At 36.6% G+C, this 22,763-nt stretch overlaps 1 protein-coding gene across 2 annotated transcripts in view; it reads left to right on the top strand.

Moving 5' to 3' along the window:
• The window catches only part of DPY19L3 (dpy-19 like C-mannosyltransferase 3), a 73,626-nt gene that overhangs the window by 41,307 nt on the left and 9,556 nt on the right, over positions 1-22,763 (top strand). For both annotated transcript variants that reach the window (XM_059999869.1, XM_059999870.1), the window contains exons 9-16: positions 4,381-4,512; positions 5,883-5,984; positions 8,482-8,555; positions 8,719-8,877; positions 12,563-12,685; positions 13,269-13,380; positions 13,997-14,053; positions 17,973-18,055. In XM_059999869.1, coding sequence (XP_059855852.1) covers positions 4,381-4,512; positions 5,883-5,984; positions 8,482-8,555; positions 8,719-8,877; positions 12,563-12,685; positions 13,269-13,380; positions 13,997-14,053; positions 17,973-18,055 — 842 coding nt within the window. The remainder of the gene's footprint in view (positions 1-4,380; positions 4,513-5,882; positions 5,985-8,481; positions 8,556-8,718; positions 8,878-12,562; positions 12,686-13,268; positions 13,381-13,996; positions 14,054-17,972; positions 18,056-22,763) is intronic.

Here is a 22,763-nt window from a genome sequence, read left to right as displayed (position 1 = left end):
TCAATAATAACACATATATACAATAGAATATTACTCAGCCATAAAAAGAAATGAAATTGAGTTATTTGTAATGAGGTGGATGGACCTAAAGTGTGTCATACAGAGTGAAGTAAGTCAGAAAGAGAAAAACAAATACCATATGCTAACACATATATATGGAATCTAAAAAAGAAAAATGTTCTCAAGAACCTAGGGGCAGGACAGGAATAAAGACGCAGACATAGAGAATGGACTTGAGGACATGGGGTGGGGGAAGGGTAAGCTGGGACGAAGTAAGAGAGTGGCATTGACATATATACACTACCAAATGTAAAATAGATAGCTAGTGGGAAGCAGCTGCATGGCACAGGGAGATCAGCTCAGTGCTTTGTGACCACCTAGAGGGGTGGGATAAGTAGGGTGGGAGGGAGATGCAAGAAAGAGGGAGGGGATATGTGGATATATGTATGCACATAGCTGATTCACTTTGTTATACAGCAGAAACTAACACAACGCTGTAAAGCAATTATACTCCAATAAAGATGTTAAAAAAAATTACATTAAAGGTAAATGATCTAAATACAACTATTTAAAGACAGAGATGGGTTAGAATAGATTAAAAAAGCACAACCCAATTGTTTTCTACAAGGAACTCACTTCAAACAAACAGTATAGGTAGATTGAAAATAAAAGGGTAGGAAAAGATACACCATGCAAATATTAATCAAAAGAAAGTAGGAGTGGCTATATTAATATCAGGTAATGTAGGCATGAGAGCAAAGAAAATTACCAGAATAGTATATACTAATAAAAGTATTAATCCACCAAGAAGACATAGCAATCCTAAATGTACATGTACTAACCAACAGTGCCACAGTATATGTGAAGCAAAAACTGACAGAACAGAAAGGAGAAACAGACAAACCCAAAAAGAGTTGAGGACTTCAGCACCCCTCTCTCTCAACAATTGAGAACCAGACAGAAATCGTTAAGGATATAGAACTCAACAACACCATCAACTAACAGGATCTAACCAACATTTATAGAACATTCCACCCAACAACAGCAGAATACCCAATGGATTGAACCAATGGATTCAAACTAGAAATCAACAAAAAGATAAGGAAATTTCCAATATTTGGAAACTAAGCAGCACACTTCTAAATAATCTATGGGTCAAAGAGGAAGCCTTGAGGAAACACTGAACTCAGTGACAACAAAAATGCAACATATCAAACCTTGTGTGGTGCAGCTAAAGCAGCACTAAGAGGGAAATGTGTACCACTACACACATTATAAAAGAGGAAAAATCTAAACCATAACCAAGCTCCCACCTTATGAAACTAGGAAAGGAAGAGCACAATAACCCCAACTCAAGCAGAAGGAAGAAAACAATAAAGAAAAGAACAAAAATCAATGAAATTGAAAACATAAAAACAATAGAGAAAATTAGTGAAATAAAAAGCTAGTTCTTTCAAAAGATCAGTAAAACTACAGACCTTCATAATTCCCTTGGAGCATTAAACATTCAATGTTAGCACACTTTGATACCAAAGTTCTGATTCTCTGTGGCAGTACTTATGTTCTAGCCAGTTAAGAACATAGACTCTAGAACCAACTGCCTTGATTTGAATGAGTTGATATAAGTGAGTCATTTATCATACTCCCTGATATTTTATGAATGTTAAAAAATGTTAACCATGTTTAATTATGAATGATAATGAAGAGCATGAGCATGCCATTGAAGAAAATTTTGATTATTCTGTATAGGAAGAATGTATTATTGCTGCCTTGTTTCTAAACTCTGAACTAATAGAACCTGAGGAGGAACATCAAAAGTACCACTGGAAAAAAAAAAAAAAAAAAAAGTACCACTGATAATCCACAACTTTCTAGTATACAGTACTGCTCAGTATTACATTTCTGGCTGATCACCCAGTGTTTCTCTTGAACCTAGGATATCATTACAGTTGACCCTTAAACAACATGAGTATCACTGCGTGGGTCCACTTATGTGCAGATTTTTTCAATAAATATATACAGTCCTCTGCAGTTGGTTGAATTCATGGATGCAGAAGGCTGACCATGGAACTTGAACATCCAAGGATTTTGTTAATCCACTGTGGGTCCTGAAACCAGTCCCCCACAGATACCAATGGATGACTGTACATTTATAAAACTGTGCAGTCTTGTAACACAGACTGCTCTTTGTTCTCTAAATATTCCTACTTGGTGTAAAAAAAGACTGCCAGCATCAAAAAACATCATAATCCAAATAAAGACAAAAGAAGTTTTATTTTAAAAAAATGTATTCCTGAATGAGTCATTATGCTTAAAGAGTTCCTACAGATTTAATGAGGAAAATATTTACACCCCTATGGAAAAAGGGAGCAAAAGATACAAATACTTCGTAGAAGGAAAAGCATCAAAAGGAATAAAATATGTAGGTATAAATTGAACAAAAGAAGTGCAGACTTATACCCAGAAAACTACAGAACACTGTTGAAAGTTTTAAAGACCTGCATAAATTGGAAAGATTTCCCATGTTCATGGATTGGAAGACTTTCTATTGTTAAGGTGGCAGTACTCCCCAAATGGATCTACAAATTGAACATGTTTCCTCTCAGAATCCCAGCTGCAGAAATCGACAAGCTGATCCTAAAATTCATATGGCAACTCAAGGGACCCAGAATAGTGAAAAAGATCATGAAAAAGAACAAAGTTGGAAGACTCACACTTTTCAATTTCACAACTTAACTTCCAAGGTACAGTAATCAAGATAGTGTGATACAAGCAGAAGAATAGACATAAATCAATGGAATAGAATTGAGAGACCAGAAATAAACAGTCAACTGATTCTCAGCAAGGATGCCAAGATAATCATGGAGAAAGAGTAATCTTTTCAATAAATGGTGCTGTGATGGGACTTCCCTGGTGGCATAGTGATTAAGAATCTGCCTGCCAATGCAGGGGACAGGGATTCAAGCCCTGCTTCAGGAAGATCCCACATACTGTGGAGCAGCTGAGCCCGTGCACCACAACTACTGAGCCTGCGCTCTAGAGCCCACGAGCCACAACTACTGAGCCCACGTGCCACAACTACTGAAGCCCCCATGCCTAGAGCCTGTGCTCTGCAACGAGAAGCCACCGCAATGAGAAACCCACGCACCACAACAAAGAGTAGCCCTCACTCGCCGCAACTAGAGAAAGCCCGCGCTCAGCAGTGAAGACCCAATGCGACCAAAAATAAATAAATAAAAATTAAATTAAATTAAAAATTTTTTTTAAAAATTGGAAAACCCCATTTAAAAAAATGGTGCTGTGATAACTGGATATCTATATGCAAAAGAATGAAGTTGGACCCCTTCTTCTTACCATACACAATCATTAGCTCAAACTAGATCATAGACCTGATTTTAAGAATTAAAACTATGAAATGTTTAGAGGAAAAGATAGGAATAAATATTTATGACCTTGGAGTAGCCCAAGCCTTCTTTGATATAACACCCAAAGCACAAGTGACTAAAGAAAAAATTAGATGAATTGGACTTCATCAAAGTTAAAAACTTTTGTACCTGGAAGGATACCATCAAGAAAGTGAAAAGATGGGCTTCCCTGATGGCGCAGTGGTTGAGAGTCCGCCTGCCGATGCAGGGGACACGGGTTCGTGCCCCAGTCTGGGAAGATCCCACATGCCGCGGAGCGGCTGGGCCCGTGAGCCATGGCCGCTGAGCCTGCGCGTCCGGAGCCTGTGCTCCGCAACGGGAGAGCCCACAACAGTGAGAGGCCCACGTACAGCAAAAAAATAATAATAATAAAGTGAAGAGACAACTCGCAAAATATGAGACAATATTTGCAAATCATATATCTGAATAAGGATTTCCAGAATATATAAAGAATTCTTACAACTCTTTCAACGTTAAAATATGGACAAAAGATTAGATAGATATTTCTCCAAAGAAGATATATAAATGTTCAATAAGGACCTGAAAAGATGCTCATCATTAGTCATTAGGGAAGATTGGGAAATAATGGAGTACGGTAAAAATACTGATTGTTAGAATACAATAAAATACTATAGGCCATAACTGTAAAGGGATTTAGAAGAAAACTAAAGACTACAAACAGCATTTGTCTATTCCTAGAATATATTTATACCATTGTTTGCTTCCTCTACTTCATATATCCCTGTTCTTCTTAATGTTATAAAGTTTAAAATGTTCTGTAATTAAAAGGTAAATAAAGAGTTACTATCTTCCTTTCTTAGATTGTATTACTTGATGCTAGGTGTGTTTTCTGCATTATTTATAACGAGATGTATCCAACTAGTGACCAACCTGTCAGCATGTGGGAGTCTCTTGATAAAAATCTGTTTAACCATCTAATCCTTGGTTGTTGCAGGTGACATGGCTGTATGGTATACAGCTAACAGGTTTACTCCTTGTCTGCATTCTTCAGTTTTTTAATTCCATGATTCTCGGATCATTGCTTATCAGTTTTAACCTTTCGGTGTTAATTGCAAGAAAACTTCAGGTAGGACTTTTTTTTTGTCCTTAATCAAAGTAAACTTTTTTTTTTTAATTGTGTGGTTGTTTAGACCTTGTTTTCATATAGTATACAAAGGAAAATTTATAACCAAATTCCCACTAAAAAGCAGTAGGGCCATTATTTGCTTTTTTTGAAGTGCATGGTATAGCATTTGTTTTCAGGCTTTCTGATCTGCCATTCCTTTGTTCTGACGTTTATTATTTCTTAGAAAATTGGAATCTTAATTAAATTCAGGATTAGCCAGAGATACTTGTTTGACTGCCATTGGTTTAAAGTTGGAATAAAAGAGAAAAAAATGTTGACTTTTTTCATGTGTGAACTCAAGAGTGAGAAGAACATATTGCTTTGTGGAAATGTGTTTGTCACAGTCTTTAAAGTTGGTGGACACCTTGTTATTTGAAGTAGTAACACCACTCTTTCCCCCATCCTTCCATATCATATTATTGATTTTTAAGTGAGTTAAAACTAACTCTGTTTTGAGAATTTTGAGATTCCAAATAAATACCTTTAGAAAAAAATGGGACATTTCCTAGAATAACATGTTTGACATTGGCCTCATCTTTTGACTTTATTATATAATTAAAATCTCTTAAATTTACATAAAATTTAAGAGTTAGTTGTTTTTCCTTAATAATGTTGCAAAGCCTGTTTTCTGTCTTATAAGCATATGAGAAACATTTCTCATAAGCACTTTTATATCAAGAAGCTGTTTTGTTTTCCATTTTGGGAAGAATAAATACATTTTGTTATTAGTCTTTTGAGTGAGAGCTACTATGGACAAATCTTCACAAAATTTTAAAAAACAGGCTTTTAGTTGACTTAAAAACTGTACTTCTCATTTATCCTTTTAACCTTAATTATAAATAAACATCACTTATATTTGAACTGTTTAGATATTATTATATTTGATAATCCATAAAGTTATTTGAGGGTTATAAGAAAACTATTATGTATCAAAGAGCACAATTTACTTTTTTTATATAGGTCTTTTGTTTAATGGGTTATAGTCTGTGATATATGAATCAGTGGATAAAAAGATGAATCAGTGGATCAAGTTCAGTCAGTATATGCTGAGTACCTTCTAAGTGGCCGACTCCATACTCTGGTTGAAGAGGTCTTTAAAAAAAAAAAGGACTAGGACACATTTCCTCATCATATGGAGCTTATTATTAAGTGATTCATTTACTATTAGAAAAAGACAAATTTTAAGACAATGTAACCTCATGAAAATTAGGTTATATTTTCCCTATATGTTGTGTGACCCAATGTTTTAAATTCTTAAGTAATCTCATCTTAAATGTTTATGAAGTTATATTAAAATTAAAAAATTGAAACTCAACTCTTTTAATTTCTAGAAAAACCTGAAAACTGGAAGCTTCCTTAATAGGCTTGGGAAACTGTTGTTACATTTATTTGTGGTTTTATGTTTGACACTTTTTCTCAACAACATTATTAAGGTAGGTTAATAAAATGACATATTTAATTTAGCATTACTAAAGAGTTACCAGTTTTACTTTAAACAGACTCAGTTTTAACCTTTGTTTCAGTAACGGGATATTTTCTTGATTTTAGTCCTTGATTTCTATTTGCTCTTAACATGTTCTACTTTGAACCCACCTTTTGAGTTATTAAACTTTTTAAAAACTCAGCTTTAAAAGCATTAAACAAGTATTCCTCTAAATTTAAAGCTTCTACTTTTTAGAGCGTTTTCTGTACTATGGTACTAAAAAAAAAAAAAGACATGATTTTTATTGGGGTAAGTTCATAAATAAACTGGGTTTACTGTCGGAACCACATTGATTAATTGAGATGATTTCGCCCCTCTGGGAAGGCTGGTCTCAGGACAGAAAACAGCTGCATGTACATGACAGACTCTCCTTCTGTAAGAGAATGGCAGTCTCTCTCCCTGTCTGTTGACTGTCAAAAAAAAAAACAGACCCTTCACTCAGTCAGCCACATTAAACACCTCCACTCCAGGTCCTTATCACTATTTTCTTAAACTCCATATAGTTCACTACTTATCAAAAACTTATTTGAGGGACTTCCCTGGTGGCTCAGTGGTTAAGAATCCACCTGCCAATGCAGGGGACATGGGTTCGAGCCCTGATCCGGGAAGATCCCACACGCCGCGGAGGAACTAAGCTCGTGCGCCACAACTACTGAGCTTGCGCTCTAGAGCCTACGAGCCACAACTACTGAGCCAGAGAGCCACAACTACTGAGCCCGCATGCTGCAACTACTGAAATCCACATGCTTAGAGCCCATGCTCCGCAACAAGAGAAGCCACCGCAATGAGAAGCCTGCACACCGCAACAAAGAGTAGCCCCCACTCGCTGCAACTAGAGAAAGCCCATGTGCAGCAACAAAGACCCAATGCAGCCATAAATAAATAAAATTTATTAAAATAAAAAACAAAACATTTGAGCAGAACAATCAGCATTTCTGAAAGACTGGCTGAAAGATATGCAGTCCATCCATTTCACCACTCTACATGTTCAGTTACCTGTGCCTGGATTAAGCCAGGAGAGAGCTACTTGTCTGGACCACTGTTTTTTGACTCCCCAAAGAATAATGCCTACTGAATTGCACTTGATGTTCTGCCAGCTACCTACAATTGGAAGAATTTTAAAAAATAGTCTTAGAGACTATTCGCTGTTTTTACTGTACCCATGGGGAAAATTTCTCTTGAGTCTCAGTTTTAGGATTATAAGGATGTCTCTTGAGCAACTGGTTTGTTTTAATCTTATGACCCTGTGCGTAGCATAAATGCTTTTATTTCCCTCTTTGTATTTGCTACTAGAATGCATGAGCCCGGATTTGTGGCTCATATCTACTGAATATATTTTGTGTACTAACCTCAGTTCTGGATTAATCTTACTTTCTTTTCTATCGTCATTTTTCTTCTGATACAATTTCTTCACCCATTTATGTTATATGAATTTTTGTAAGCCATAAATTAAAAATAAAATAATGTGAATTAAAATTATACTCACTAATGATAAACACTGGCATTTGTCTCTTCACCCCTTGAGGGTTATTGCTGTGTCTTGAATTGTCTTTGAAAGAATGAGTCTTATATCAGTTGTATCTGCAGACAGAAAAACCCAAAGCAAAATAGGCTTTGTGGGCTATGTTCCTATTGGAGGTTTCAGATCATGATATTATCGGTTTTCTGATTTTAAAAGTTGTACTCACTGGGCTTCAGCTGTCTCCCTCTCCCTGAAACCAAAGAACCTCATCTTTTATCTATTTTGCACGTTGAACTTATGCCTAGATTTTGTTTGCAAAAACGATTCTGCTAAAAAAAAAAAAAAGTAGGAATGGAGGGTGTTTGAAAATCCCTGCTTTTGAATGAAATAATGCCATTTGCAGCAACATAGATGGATCTAGAGATTATCATACCAAGTGAAGTAAGTCAGAACAAGGAAGACAAACACCATATGATATCACTTATATGTGGAATCTAAAATATAATGCAAATGAACTTATTTACAAAATAGAACAGACACAGACATAGAAAACAAATTTAGGATTACCAAAGGGGAACGGGGTTGGAGGAAGGATAAACTAGGAGTTTGGGATTAGCAGATACATACTACTGTATATGAAATAGATAAACAACAAGTTCCTACTGTAAAGTACAGTGTACTGTATTCAATATAAACCATAATAGAAAAAATATATATGTATAACTGAATCACTTTACGGTACACCAGAAACTAACACAACATTGTAAATCAGCTATACTTAAATAAAAGAATTTTTTTAATGAAAAAATCCCTGCCTTAGAATTTCTCAGTTCTAAGACCTATTGTAAACATTTACTAATTTTACACATACACACACATACAGTCCTATGAAATGGAGTGCTGAAGATGTGTATTCAATGGGAAATTATCAGAAAACCATGCATAAAGAACTGATAGCAATTTTTATTTTCTCCCTCCCCGATAGAAAATTCTTAACCTCAAGTCAGACGAACACATATTTAAATTTCTGAAGGCAAAATTTGGATTTGGAGCAACAAGGTATGACTGAATTTAAAGTCTGTGTTTGCTTTTTATATTAAATCAGCAGGGTCTTTAAAATGTAAGTTATCAGTTCTTAATTTCAGGCTTATTTTGAGGAAAAGTTGGAGGTCTACTTATCTTGTACTTGAATTTAATACTTTGCTTTTCCTTTGTTTCCTAGAGATTTTGATGCAAACCTGTATCTGTGTGAAGAAGCATTTGGCCTTCTGCCTTTTAATACATTTGAAAGGCTTTCAGATACTCTGCTTTTTTATGCTTATATATTTGTTCTGTCCATCACAGTGATTGCAGCATTAGCTGTTGCCTTCCGTAATCTCAGGTATGGCATATTTCAGAAATCTAATTCTATGCTTTAATGAACTTGTTCTGTGTTGCAGAAAAATTGCTAAATTGAAAATCAAAACATCAGATACAGAACAGAGTACAGTCATCTTAAAGGGGGAACGTACCCAAGTTAGCGTGGACTGTACTCTTAGTTGGTAAGGGTGGAGTAGTTAAGAGACAGTAAAAAGTAGTAGATGCCATGCACACAGGTCTGGGTTGAGGTCCTGGCTCGCATACTTGGGAACAATGGGATCTTTGAGCCAGTTATATAACCCTTCATTATTTCCATTTCCATTTCTGTAGAATGAGAGCACTAAGAGTACTTACTCTACAGGGTTTTGTGAGAAATAAATGAAAATTACATAAAGTACTTAAAGCAGTGCCTCATGCGTAGAGTATATTGTGTAGATTTCAGCTATCATTAGCAAGTGTTATTATTATTGACTTGTAGTCTCTCTGTTTTGCTCCCATTATTAATTTCCTGTGTTTTTCTACCTTTCTTTCTCCAGCTACCTTTTTTATTTCTCATGAACTGTCAAGAGTTAACCATTGTTTATTAATGTTTTGTTGCATCTTGTTTAAGGGCTTATAAAGTTGGAATGGACCATAATTATTAGCATCTACTAAAAGTCTTAAGTATTAGTTGACAGTGTTTTAAAACTTAGGATGTCTGCTAATCTACTTAAAAGAGAAAGTCAGGGAGTATGAAGAACACCTACATATCAAGCTGATGGAGGTTTTTGCATTTACTATCCGTGTTAAATTGAAACAAGATTAAGTGTAAGAAGTTGAAGCTACTGTCATTTGTGGAAAAGTAATGAAGCCCAGAAGGAAGCCCTTTTCCTGTGTAGCTACCTTGCCAATTAAGGTGCTGGTGAGCTGTGATTCGCAGCCACCGGAGAGCTGTGCTGGGAGAAAGTCATTACAATGAGTCCAGATCAGTTGAGGTGTTTTATGATTATTAAGAATGAAGCAACATTGAACCATGAAGCTATTTCACTGACTATAAACTATTTTAGTATCTTTCAGAAGTGTTCTTTTTATACCGAGTCCAAGATAAAAATTTAGCCCCATGAAAATAGATGGAAATTATTCTAGACAGTGTAACTTAATGTTATTCCAGACACACCAGGTGTCGACAGGACTCTAGACGGCATGCAAAGCAGGAAGTTCAGTTGGCCTGCAGTGTTGTGTGAAAATGTCTGCCATGCTCAGCGTGAACCTATGGGCCGTCCTTGGAAGCTTATTTGGTATATGATTATAGATAAAGATTTTACCAGGTAGGGATATTAGGACTTTATTAGAGGAAAGCACTACATTAATTAAAGTCATTTAAGAATTATAGTGTCTCAATGTGAATTAACGTCTAAGTAATTTGAAGGATATATTATCAATGCCAAGTATTTAAAGTATTTCTACTTTCTAGTACTAGGAAGGATGGTACCATTACGTTTATACACCACATCTACATTGGTGTGTAGTATATAACTGAAAAGGATACCCTGTTCTATACTCATGGGATTAATAGAGCTTTCCAGCTCAGTTGTGGGCACCGGGAGAGGTGTTGCAGAATTCTCCCAGGTATCAAGGGAGGATGAGAGGGTATGTTCTTGTCTGGAGTAATCTTTTAGTATCAGTGGAAGCCAGAGTTTGGGTTGTGATATATAACGTTTAAGTGAAGATTATCACCAGTGGTGAAAATTACCATAGAGTATCATTTTACTTTTCTTATGTATCTAGGGTGGTGAAAAAGAGGATTTCCAGGAAATAACAGGTCTGTAGTTACATAGAAGCATTGTACATATCCAAGTCTATTGGATTTGTGTGAAGGATAAGTGGGGCCTTTTTAGAAGTATTATTTTTATCCTAAGCTGGCAGCCCTTACTGTTGTTTCCTTTTCCCCTTGACAACAAATTGTGCAAATCTGAACCCACTCATCCATCTCAACATCATTCAAGTGGGGACAACCAGACAGTACGTGCTTCCCAGTGTGATGCAATATGGAATACATCATATCCCCATGAAGTGTACTTGCCAAAATAAATGAACTTGACTCTAATAATTAACCTCTAGATCTAATTACAAGTTTATAAGAAACATGGGAATAGAGAAATAATATAAAATGGCACCACGAGGAGACAATCGGCCAAATCCAGAAGGTAGGAACAGTTATAGGACAAATTGTGCATTTTCTTCAACAAGTAAATGCCCTTAAAAGTGGGGAGGGGGGAGTACTTATATTGATTGAAAGATAATTTAAAGAGACATTGATGAAATGCAGTATGAAAGCTTTGGATCCTCATTCAAAGAAACCACCTGAAAAAAGCTATTGCAATAAATAGAAAATAGAACGTGAACTGGGTGTTAGATGATGTTGAAGGGTTACTGTTAATTTTATGGGTGCAGTCATCTTAATGTAGCCATATTTGATTTTTTAAATCACGTTAGGGTACTTGCCTAGTGACGCAGTGGTTAAGAATCTGCCTGCCGATGCAGGGGACACGGTTCGAGCCCTGACCTGGGAAGAACCCACATGCCGCGGAGCAACTAAGCCCGTGCGCCACAACTACTGTGCCTGCGCTCTAGAGCCCACAAGCCACAGTTACTGAGCCCGCATGCCACAACTACTGAAGCCTGTGTGCCTAGAGCCTGTGCTCCGCAACAAGAGAAGCCACCGCAATGAGAAGCCCGCACACCGCAACAAAGAGTAGCCCCCCACTCACCGCAACTAGAGAAAGCCCACGCGCAGCAACAAAAACCCAGCGCAGCCAAAATTAAATTAATTTTTTTAAAAATCATGTTAGTTATATGTAATGAGGTATTGTGGTAGGTTAAAAATGTGATCGTTGGTTCGTAAAGGAACTGAATTCCAAGTTCATGGATACATTTTTACTTACTTGTAAAAACTAGAAAGATATGAGTAACTACTATGACATCTCTAAAGATCTCTTGTAGTTTCAGTGATTCCAAAATAATATTTTTTTGCTATCTCTTATAATTTAAAGGATTGAAGGACTTTAAGGTTTTGCTTAAATTAAAATGAAATTTGTTCAGTTTTAGTTACTCTAATTATTAATGCATTTATATTATGACACTTTTAGCCTCATAAACAAATTCAAAATTGATCAGAGCTGATTCACTTTATCTTAGGGAAATAAAACATTTCTAAATATATGAAGGCATAGGTTTCTTCTTTTTTTTTTTAGTTATTATTTTTGGCTGCATTGGGTCTTCGTTGCTGTGCGCAGGCTTTCTGTAGTTGTGGCAAGCGGGGGCTACTCTTCATTGCGGTGTGTGGGCTTCTCATTGCTGTGGCTTCTCTGTGGAGAATGGGCTCTCGGCACGTGGGCTTCAGTAGTTGCTGCACATGGACTCAGTAGTTGTAGCATGTGGGCCCTAGAGCGCACAGGCTTCAGTAGTTGCAGGGCATGGGCTCAGTAGCTGTGGCGCGCGGGCTCTAGAGCGCAGGCTCAGTAGTTGTGGCGCATGGGCTTAGCTGCTCTGCAGCGTGTGGGATCTTCCCAGACCAGGGCTGGAACGTGTGTCCCCTGCATCGGCAGGCGAATTCTTAACCACTGCGCCACCAGGGAAGTCCTTCTATCTTCTTCTTTAAGAAAGATTTAACTAAATTAAAATTAGTTACCCAGCTTTAATTTTTGTATATGTACTATTTTATGCAGTGATTCTACAAATCAGCAATCCATGTATAAAATGGGAGAGTACAGAATCGGCCTGAAACCAGAAACTGCCTACAATTTAATACATACGATTCTGTTTGGATTCTTGGCATTGAGTACAATGAGGTATTTTTGTTTTATCTGTTTATTTTTTTATTTGACCACTCTTTACCTGACATAGTTTAGCAATATAATTTGGGAACTGATGATCATTAATGATTATGGTTCCCATAAAAATGTCCTTGTTGGGGCTTCCCTGGTGGCGCAGTGGTAGAGAGTCCGCCTGCCAATGCAGGGGACGCGGGTTCGTGCCCCGGTCCGGGAGGATCCCACATGCCGCGAAGCGGCTGGGCCCGTGAGCCATGGCCGCTGAGCCTGCGTGTCCGGAGCCTGTGCTCCGTAATGGGAGAGGCCACAGCAGTGGGAGGCCCACGTACCGCAAAAAAAAAAAAAAAAAAAAGTCCTTGTTTACTATCTTCTCCCAGTACAAAATAGTATTTATAACCAGTTTTTTCCTAATTGCCAATATTCCTCTACTTTTACTTATATGATGGTTCTCAAAAGGCAATGGAATTAATAAGTAACCCCTTGGCAACGGTCTCTGCATAGTTTTAGTAAGATTTTACTATCACAAATAATACAGCTGTCTCAGACTCCAGGTTTCTACACAGCTAGCACTGTTGACCTTTGCCTGCTTCTCTTCTTACAGAATGAAGTACCTCTGGACATCACATATGTGTGTGTTTGCATCATTTGGCTTATGCAGCCCTGAAATATGGGAGTTACTTCTGAAGTTGATCCATCTTTATAACCCAAAGAGGGTCAGTGCTATCTCTTTTTCCATTTCATTTTTGTGACTTCTAGTATTTCTTTAATTAACAATTCTGTTGGGTTTTTTTTTTCAGTTGTCCATACATCAATTTGATAAAATGGATACTAAAATTTAAAGCTACAAATAATTGATACATTATGATTTTATAAGGAATTATTTTAAAATAATTTTGTTTAATTTTAGCTTTATTTTCTAAATCATTTTTTTCCAGACCATAAGTTAGATATGTTCATTATACAGAATTTGGAAATACTGAAAAGCACAAAAAGGAAAATTAAAAATCACCAATAATCCCATTATCCAGAGTTATCGCTATTATTGTTAAGTATTATAATATAAACATAATTACTACTAAGTGTACAGTAATGATTAATGGCCCATAAGTGCAGTTCTGGGTGGTTCTGCCCTATAAATTCACTAGGTGGCAATATGGTAGGAGCTACAAATAGCTTACGAATGATTGACTCAGTTGTCTTGCATATCAGAGACTCATGCTCTGTTAAATTATATTTTTGTTGTTTAAAAAAAATGTATTTACAAAGCAAAAATGTAAAAGCAAAAATATTCCAAACACTTGTAATCTAAATAATGTCTTTCTTATATAGATATGTATAATGCGATATTCAATACCGATATTAATACTGCTGTATCTGTGCTATAAGGTAAGGTTGATTGTCCTCATTCCTGTCTTTAATCTATTTAGCAGAATAATTGCTTTGACTCAGTGTACTTTGTGTGTCATTGGCAAGTAGAGTGCTTTGCAGAACTTACAAATACCTACTTAGCTGCTTCTTATGGCAGCTGACATCAATAGGAAGACTGATGTTCTTCCCAAAATGGGATTTAACAGGTAAAAACATTATAACAAAAAATACTACAATTTAATTATTCTAATTAATTTTGGTTTTGACTTACTAGTCAGCTGATGCAAATTCTGAAAATAAAGATGTTTTCAGACCTATTTTGAGGTGAATAAAGGAGAAAAATTAGTTTTCCCTGTTACATGCTTTTTATAAGAGTAAGATCCTAAAATGCATCTTATGTTAACCTACATATTTTATTAGATGCTTAAAATCATCTTTGTAAGAGGGCTGGGCACATATAAATACAGTCTCAGTTTAGCCTTATTATGTCCTTCAGTTTCAGTAGGAAATAAAGAAATTCTTCATATTCTCAGTTGACTGATTTCTGAAACAGCATTAACTGTGTTTCAATTCTGAGACTCCTCCATATGAGACAGTGAGCCTTTCATCACACCTTTGAGATTTAGAGACCTGAATTGTTACCTGGGCAGGTAGCTAGGATTGTTTTATCCAACTGAGCTCTTATGCTCTCTTTTAAAAAAAAATCTTACATATTTTTTAAGTTTAGATTTTTTTCTTCAAACTTTATTTTAAGGTAGAACAATGGATTTCAAACTCTACTGTGTACAGTTCCTGATTTGGGAGGGCAGCTAAAGGGAGTGGGGAGGCGGGTGGGACTCTCCTACAGAAAGGATCAGCTATGGCAGCTCAGCTTCTGGGTTTATTTGCTTATATTTTCATGTAAGATTTTATTTGAAGCAAAGGTTTTAGGCTAAAAGAAATGTGTGATAATCACTGTTAGACAATTCTCTTGTAAATATTTCAAAAAATTATGTTCTATCGTGTTCCTATCTATCAAAACATTTGCTGTTATGGGTGGGCCACTGTGCCAACTCCCAGATACTAGAAAACATAGAAATAGGTCATTTCTGCCACCATGCCTCTGGGAATTTTATTGCTCTACGGTAAATAAATGAAACTTCTTACAAACATCTGGAAAGCAACAATTAAGGATTAGGCAGAGTATATGTTTAATGATGAATGAGGTAGCTTTATTACACATTGATTCTGAGGGATAAAGCACCCTCCTCACAGAGAAGATGCAGCTCATCATCATTCCTGTCTCACCACTAAAGACATACACACACCGTAACAGTCCTTTCCCACTGTCTCTGTGTGTAGGCTGAGTTCCTTTATGTCTCAAGTATTTATTTGAAAATTTGTTGATTTTTTAATAGCTACTTGAGGACTTAAGTCTCTTGTTCTTGATAACATTGAGGAAGGACATTATAGAAGAAATAAACAAGCAGCATCAGCATCACCTGGGAACTTGTTAGAAATACAGATGTTTGGGTCCTACTCCAGACCTACTGAATCAGGAGCTCTGGGAGTGGGGTCCAGTGATCCAGGTTTTAACCAGCCCTGCAGGTGGTGCTAATGCACCATCAAACTTGAGAACCCCCTGCAGAGAACAGGGATTCTCAGCAGCGGCAGTTGACATTTTGTCTAGATAATTCTTTGTCTTAGTAGCTGTCCTGTGCATTATAGGACACTTAGCAGCATCCGTACCTTCTACCCACTACATGCCAATAGCACCAACTTCCAGTTGTGACAATCAAAAATGTCCCCTTGCGGGTGTGGCAGAATCCCTCCCCCAGCCCCTCTTGAGAACCAGTGCTATGGAAGAACCAATGATAGCACTGAAAAGGCCATCATTTCCTCAGGGAATCTTTGTAGATGTACCCTGAGTAAGAGAGTTAGTAGTCATTCTGAAGAATCCTTCCGAAGACAGATGGCCTCGCCTCTCTCGGTATTGGACTTCAGGAGAAATCTTAACGCATCCAGCTTTCACTGTATAAAACAGTTTACGTATTTCAGCTTCTCAAAACTGTATTTGTGTTTTAATACAAAATCACAAAGAAAATAAAGATCTTATGTATGAAACTGAATATGTTTTCCAACTATTGAACAGATTTATCTGTAAGAAATCCGAACTAATATTTCAAAGCCTGATTTAAGTTTTACATAGCACTATAATGAGGATTTCAAATTTTCTTGTTCATAATACTTATTTTGCTATATGTCTGCTTAGGATAATCCTGTTTAAAAGGGAAAAGTATGTGCTAGTCTCTACTCTAAAATCAAGAGTTTAATAACATTATTGCTCTCATGTTAATTAACTTATTTGGATACCTAAAATCTCATATAAACACTGCTGATCATTTAGGAACAGCATTTAGTTAATTCAACATTTGTTTTCACGTTGTTTAAGAAGTTTATCATAAGACTGTGTTACCAGATATTAACATTTTCAGAATTAACAGCAAATTTCAAACTAGAAAAAATATCTAATAACCACTGAATTCACAGATTTCAAAATATGTTTTATACAAAAATAATTAAAACATCATTTAAAAGTTGGTATTCTATTGTTATCAAAATTAATAGGGATAATGGATAATTGGAATCTTATAGAGGTATCATTTAATCAGTAATTTTTATTACATCTCTTCTGAAACCTAGGACTAGTAGTGCTGACACCTGATTTTCTGTCACAAGCACCAGCAATTTTCCTGACTTACCCACCCAGGAGACAAGATATGAATGAGTAGTAAAAATGGCCAAAGATGAAATGACAAGATAAGAAAGTGATAGGGATAAAAAAAACATCCATAGACCAGTCAGGTGCCACTTTGCTTCCAGTTAGTGGTTCTTAAATAAAAAAGATTATACTTGCGACTTTAATGAAATGTAGATACATTATCACTGGGCTTCTATTCCAATATAGGAAATGAGTTCTGCAGTTCACCTTAGCATGTATTTAGATGATCAAGTCTTTTTAGCCAACTGCCATTCGATAAAACAGTGAACATTTAATTAGTTGTTGAATTACACAGACAAGTTATATTAGAAAAGCAGTGGATTCAGAGTGTATTTTTACATTATATCTGCATAGCTTAAGTTACTCAAGTTGAGTAGGAGGCACCAGTGGCATAAATATAATACTCAGATGTACCAGATTTTCCTGGACCGTCCTACTTTCAAATATTCTTCTCTCCCTTTGTACCTGTAATTATGTTAATATTCATCAAACCATTTGCCCAGATTTCTAGTTTAAACAATATAATCACCATATCACACAATGAAAAGTTTCCAGTTGTGACTCTGCCACTGTGATCTGAGCAACTCAGGTTATCTAGCTCTCTGAGCCGAGGTCTCCAGACTAGTAAAATGAAAAATAAATAGCCATGGTGATGATGCCTTCTGCGTCATCTGTCTCCCGAGGAGTTGTGAGGATAAAATGAGATTCTGTATTCCAAAGCATTTTTGCAGCTCTAAAATGGTGCTGTCTTCTACAGGGTACATTCTGCATTTAAAGATAAATTACATGAAGTTAGTCAGTCACATTTATCTCATATCCTGTGAACTTTCTCATGGTTGCTATTCCTGTCATATCCAAATTAATGTTTTACTAGATATTAACACCACATACAATAGCATTTTTATTAGTGTAAAATAAAAGCTCATTTTTTAAAGTTGGCAACACCTCTACTTCTAATTAGCTCCAGCTCACAAAAATTTTGGAAACTTTTCTCAGACTTCATCTCACTTACACTAGAAGGGTTGACTGCAGAAGTGAAGTAGTTCTAATATTCCAGTTACCACGTTTATTTAGTTCACAAGTTATATGCAGTTTCTCCTTTTTCACTTTAATCTAGTGATAGTTGTGGGTCTGGGGGTGGATTTTGGTTTTGTTTAGTTTTGTTTTTAATTTCAGTTCTGGCCAGGAATGATGGATGAGCTCTCCGAGTTGAGAGAATTCTATGATCCAGATACAGTGGAGCTGATGAACTGGATTAAGTAAGAGGATTTTTTTTTTTTAACTTTTAAATTTAAAGTGCCTTTTAAGAGTCACTGTAGACCTCATTTGGTTTTTGTTTTTTTGGTTTTTTTCTGAATCTAATTATGAAGATACATTCATTCTCAAGTTTTTCTTTAAAACTCTATATTTGCAAATAATTTCTTTCCATTCAAAAAATATTCTCTCTAACCACAATCCCGTGAAGAAGGGAAAGTACCAATACGGAGAGGGAAACAGAATCAGAGGATGCATTTCAAACCAGTGACAGCAATGGAAATAAAGTTTTATATTCTCTGCCAATTTTATCTTTATCATTTCTTTCATTTTAATACCATTCAAATTTTCTATTAATACTGACACATAAAATATTCTTTCCTTGTTAATCACTTAAAAATTATACTGTAAACTACAGTTAATTAGAGTCATACTAGCTCAGTGCAGATTTCATTTTAACTACATATTGCCCAAGATTAGGCCTAGAGAAAATTTAAAATTCAAAAGCTAGAGCTTTTCCTTTCTTGAACATCATAATGCTTTCCTGTTATATTGGTTTGTATTTTTGCCTGCACGATTGCTTTGCCTCAGCATTCAGCATCAGAATGAGACTTGTGTTTTTCAAAGTTTTGTTAATGAAACCTGCCTCCCACCAGCAAAAATAAACTTTTTTACCCAGAGCAGCATTCCTGTGCCCTGTAATATTGTATTTCCCTATTTTATAACCAAAAAGCAGCAGTGTAATTATTCACACTTAAACAGGTGTCGCAAATCTTATGTGACATATTCTAAAAGCATCGGCTGTATTGTCTCCATCGCTTAGAATTTTAGTAGCCATATTGGCACTTGCTGGTGACTAATGTTTACTAACCAGTACAGTTGAGCACTGCTTGTGTATTAAGAGATGGTAAATGTTTGATAGCTTAGGTCTCTTGAGTACAATACATGGATTTTATAGACATTTGTATCTAAAATATACATGTGGCTTTGGTCCCAATGTTGGACTGGGTTGACTAGATGCAATGAGTATAATTTTTCATATATTTTCAGTGCTGAGGGTACGAAGTGGTGCTTTGTCTTTATATATTTATTTAACTTTAAATCATGGCAGACAATTATAGAGTAAGTAATTCCTTCAGTATTCATTGTGTAAGGGAAAAGAGGGTTATTCATATAAAGAAAAGCTAATTACTTTTGCATTAGCTATAGTCAACTGGAAATTTATGACATGTGCATCTGAAGGTGAGGCTGATATTTTCTATTTTTCAAATTGCACCATTGATAGGAATGGTGTAGGGTACCCAGTCTGGTAGAATCCTGAAGGTGGCAGATCTTCTGGATCTACTTGGATTGGCATTTTAAAACATCTCACCTCTACTCCCCAGCCTTTTAGGAATTAATTGTAGTGTCATTAAAATTTTATCCTAGCAGAGTTGTCTTTGGCTGTGTCAGACAGGATATACTTTTTGTAACGCCTTTATTTTCATGCTTTTGCTCACAGAAAATTATTTAAAATAACATATCTGGTTCTGAAAAATTATGGATGAGAGCTTATTCCATGTGTAAAGAAGATAATCTTTTACTCTGCATTTGGGGACGTGGTCTTTGTTCTTACATTCTCCTTTTACTAACAGTTCTTCTCCCTGTATGTAGACTTACTCTTTTCACTTTTTAAAAATTCTCAATAACTGAAGGATTTGTATTGTTCCAAAAAATTGGTTCTATTGTGATCTAATCTTGCCTGTTTTCCCTTCAAAGTCTTCAAATCTAAATTATTGTTTTTGCAAAATAGCTGCTAGGCATGTTTGTGAAATAAGCTTAAGTGATGATGAATGTATGCCAAAATAGGGTCTGTTTAGACACAAAGTGTATTTGTTTAAATCAACATTTAAATCAGCTCTGGTCTGTAGACTTCAATTCCAAACACAAGTGCATGCATTTATTATTCTTTTAACCTGCCCTGATTTCTTCTGTTTTTAAAACATAAAGTATAACCTACTTTCACTCCACTACCTTGATTAGTCACACAGTGTCTGTGATATTAGTAGGTCTGAGCTGTGCTAGAGAAAAGGCTGTGGGCTAAGGATACAGAGTGTATCTAAAAATCTGTTTGAAATTGTCTAAAGGCAGCAGCCAGACCTCTGGTCCCCACCCAGCACTGTTAGTGAGGAACACCTCCTCCCCATCCTGTCTGCTTCTGTTCTCAAATGACCAAAGTGATACACTCACATCTGTCCTTTGTCAGGGCGGTCGTGACAGCATCTATTGGGGTGGGAGCGCAGCTTCCCTTACAGGATGGCTGCCTGCCCTCCGGGATGAGTGAGAACAAGGAATAGTGACCTGCAGAAACTCGAGGGGACACAAATGACCCTCCACTTTGGCACAGGGCAACTCTTGCGTAAAGTGTTGAGAAGAAGCTACCGCCATCTCCCAGTCTGCCTCATGTACTTGGGGCTTCATGGTTGATGCTTCGGGATTCAATTCTCTTTAATCAGCAAGGATCTTTTGCAGTCAGGCCCCCAGAGTCTTCCCTATGAGAAGTAGGACGACATCCGCATGCCTTCCACAACCCCGGCCTGTGTGTTCACCGGGCTGGTTGCCTGCCGTCCGCGTTATACTGAGGTGCTGCACGCCCTGTTTCCCAGCAGATTTAAATGCGTGTGTTTACATTAACCCCTTTTTACTGATGATGTTTCCTGAATACAAAGATTAAAAACCTGGTTTTTTGTTTTTGTTTTCTTACTTTCTGGCATCTCTTTCAGCGAAACCCAGGTGGTACTTTTGTAGGTTTTATGTGTGATTAGAAAGCACGTTTACCTCATCAAGGCCAACTGTCACAGCAGTTGGTAGCTCATACCTCGTTCCTTAGAGTGTGTCATTTTTGGCTCCTGAAACATTTCTTTGACATTGTGCAATTAAGATAGACTGTAGATTTGACTTCTGAAGTGCGACATTTTACCTACTTGGCTTTAGGAGATTTTCGCTAGAAATAGTTTCTTTCCAGTGATGAAGCCTGCATGTGCAATATTTTCTCAATGGGCCTGAGAAAATGGACCAAACTTCCTTCACATTTAATCAAAGCAGAGAGAATTACTGTATATTTTAAACATGATGTAGGTTAAGTTCAGACCTTAAATGCCTGTAAGCCTCTTTTACACTTAATGAATCATTTTGTGGCATTTGCATAATTCTATAAATTTTGAAGTGTAGATAAAACAAATGTTCACACATTATATTATAATGCTTAGTTTCCCCATTAGTTCAACAGTAATTAACTTGTTGAAGCTTAGAGCTTCAAAAATAAATGAGATTATTTGTTCAAAATGCCATCAGGTCTTCCTGGAATGACATTTAAATTATATAATGTAAATCCATTTGACCTGTGAGTCCTTGTCATTATTTAGTGACATTTCTTACAGAATAAATGGTTTGCAGGTTGGGCAGCCTGCTATGGAGCTTGGCAGAGAACTATAAAAACAAATTATTCTTTCATTTTATACATCATTTGTTCAAACGTTGGTAAAAATTGCTTTGTTTTTCTATAATAGAGAAGTGTCATTCAGTGGATAAAAGCACATTAGCTATTTTAGACACAGACCACAGACTGTGTCAGCAAAAGTATCTGAAGGAAGAATACCCATCATTACATCTGTCATACTGCATATTTTAAGTTAAAGACAAAGAATCCCTTCTCCCTTTGCCTACTGAGTTTACCACAGAGCATGTAAAATACTGCGAATCTAGGTTTTTAAAGTCTAGGAAATGTGATTTTTTTTCATTTTGTTTCACTTTGCTTGTTTTACTTTTTGCATTTGCTTTATGGATAAACTTAAATATTTAAGAGAGCAGTTAACTATCCCAGATTTACCATAGGGCTAGCATATACAACCAAATTAGACAATCAAGTGAATAAACATCATCTCTGGTATGCTTGGAAGTCAGTCGTTTTCAAAGAAATGTATCTAATCCGTTAGGGTACTTGTATTTTGCTATTTAAAATAAAACCAAGGACCTTTAGTGAAAGACTGTTAGAAATCCAGAGGATTGTGGCACCGGCAGTTGAGACGGACTGCGTTTCTTTTAAACATCCTGACTCTTTACTAATGAGGCCAAACGTTAAAACTTGTCACAGTCGAATGAACTTTGTTCCATTTTTTCCTCAACTCTAAGCAGTCATGTGACATGACTTGCTCACCTGGTGATGGCTGCTGTTGCCTTGGGGACCGTACCCACTGGGGCGGCAGGGAGCGGCAAGTGCTCTTAGAGCCTACAGAGGAGAGACGCCGTATTTACTGTGTCTGATGTGTTCCATTTCCAGCATAGCTGCAGGCCCACAGAAAGCAGTCGTCAGTATGTGGTGGACTAACTATGGGCTTGTTTTGAAGTGTTTGCCTGTAATGAGAGCTGAGTCTATTAGCCAGTAAGCTTCTTGAAGACCGGGTATCACCAGCCCTGCACATAGCAGGCCCTCAGTAATAACTTTTAGCTGAATAAAGAATAACCTTATAACTCCCCAGCAAGCAGTTTAGGATTTTTGACATTTTAAACCTTTGTGAACTGTCTAACTCATCAAAGTATTGTGATGATGGCCCAGGAAGGGGGCGGGGGGGCGGGCATGTGTGAAGCCTTTGTCATTAGCCATGAATAGATACCAGGCCAGTCATCTATCTCTGCCACAACTAGAAACAGCTCTGTGCATCTCCCTGATGCTGA

This window comes from Delphinus delphis, chromosome 20, assembly GCF_949987515.2.
Source record: "Delphinus delphis chromosome 20, mDelDel1.2, whole genome shotgun sequence".
Classification (NCBI taxonomy): Eukaryota; Metazoa; Chordata; class Mammalia; order Artiodactyla; family Delphinidae; genus Delphinus; species Delphinus delphis.
The sequence above is the reverse complement of the archived record's forward strand: the minus strand, read 5'-3'. Positions and strand labels throughout refer to the sequence as shown.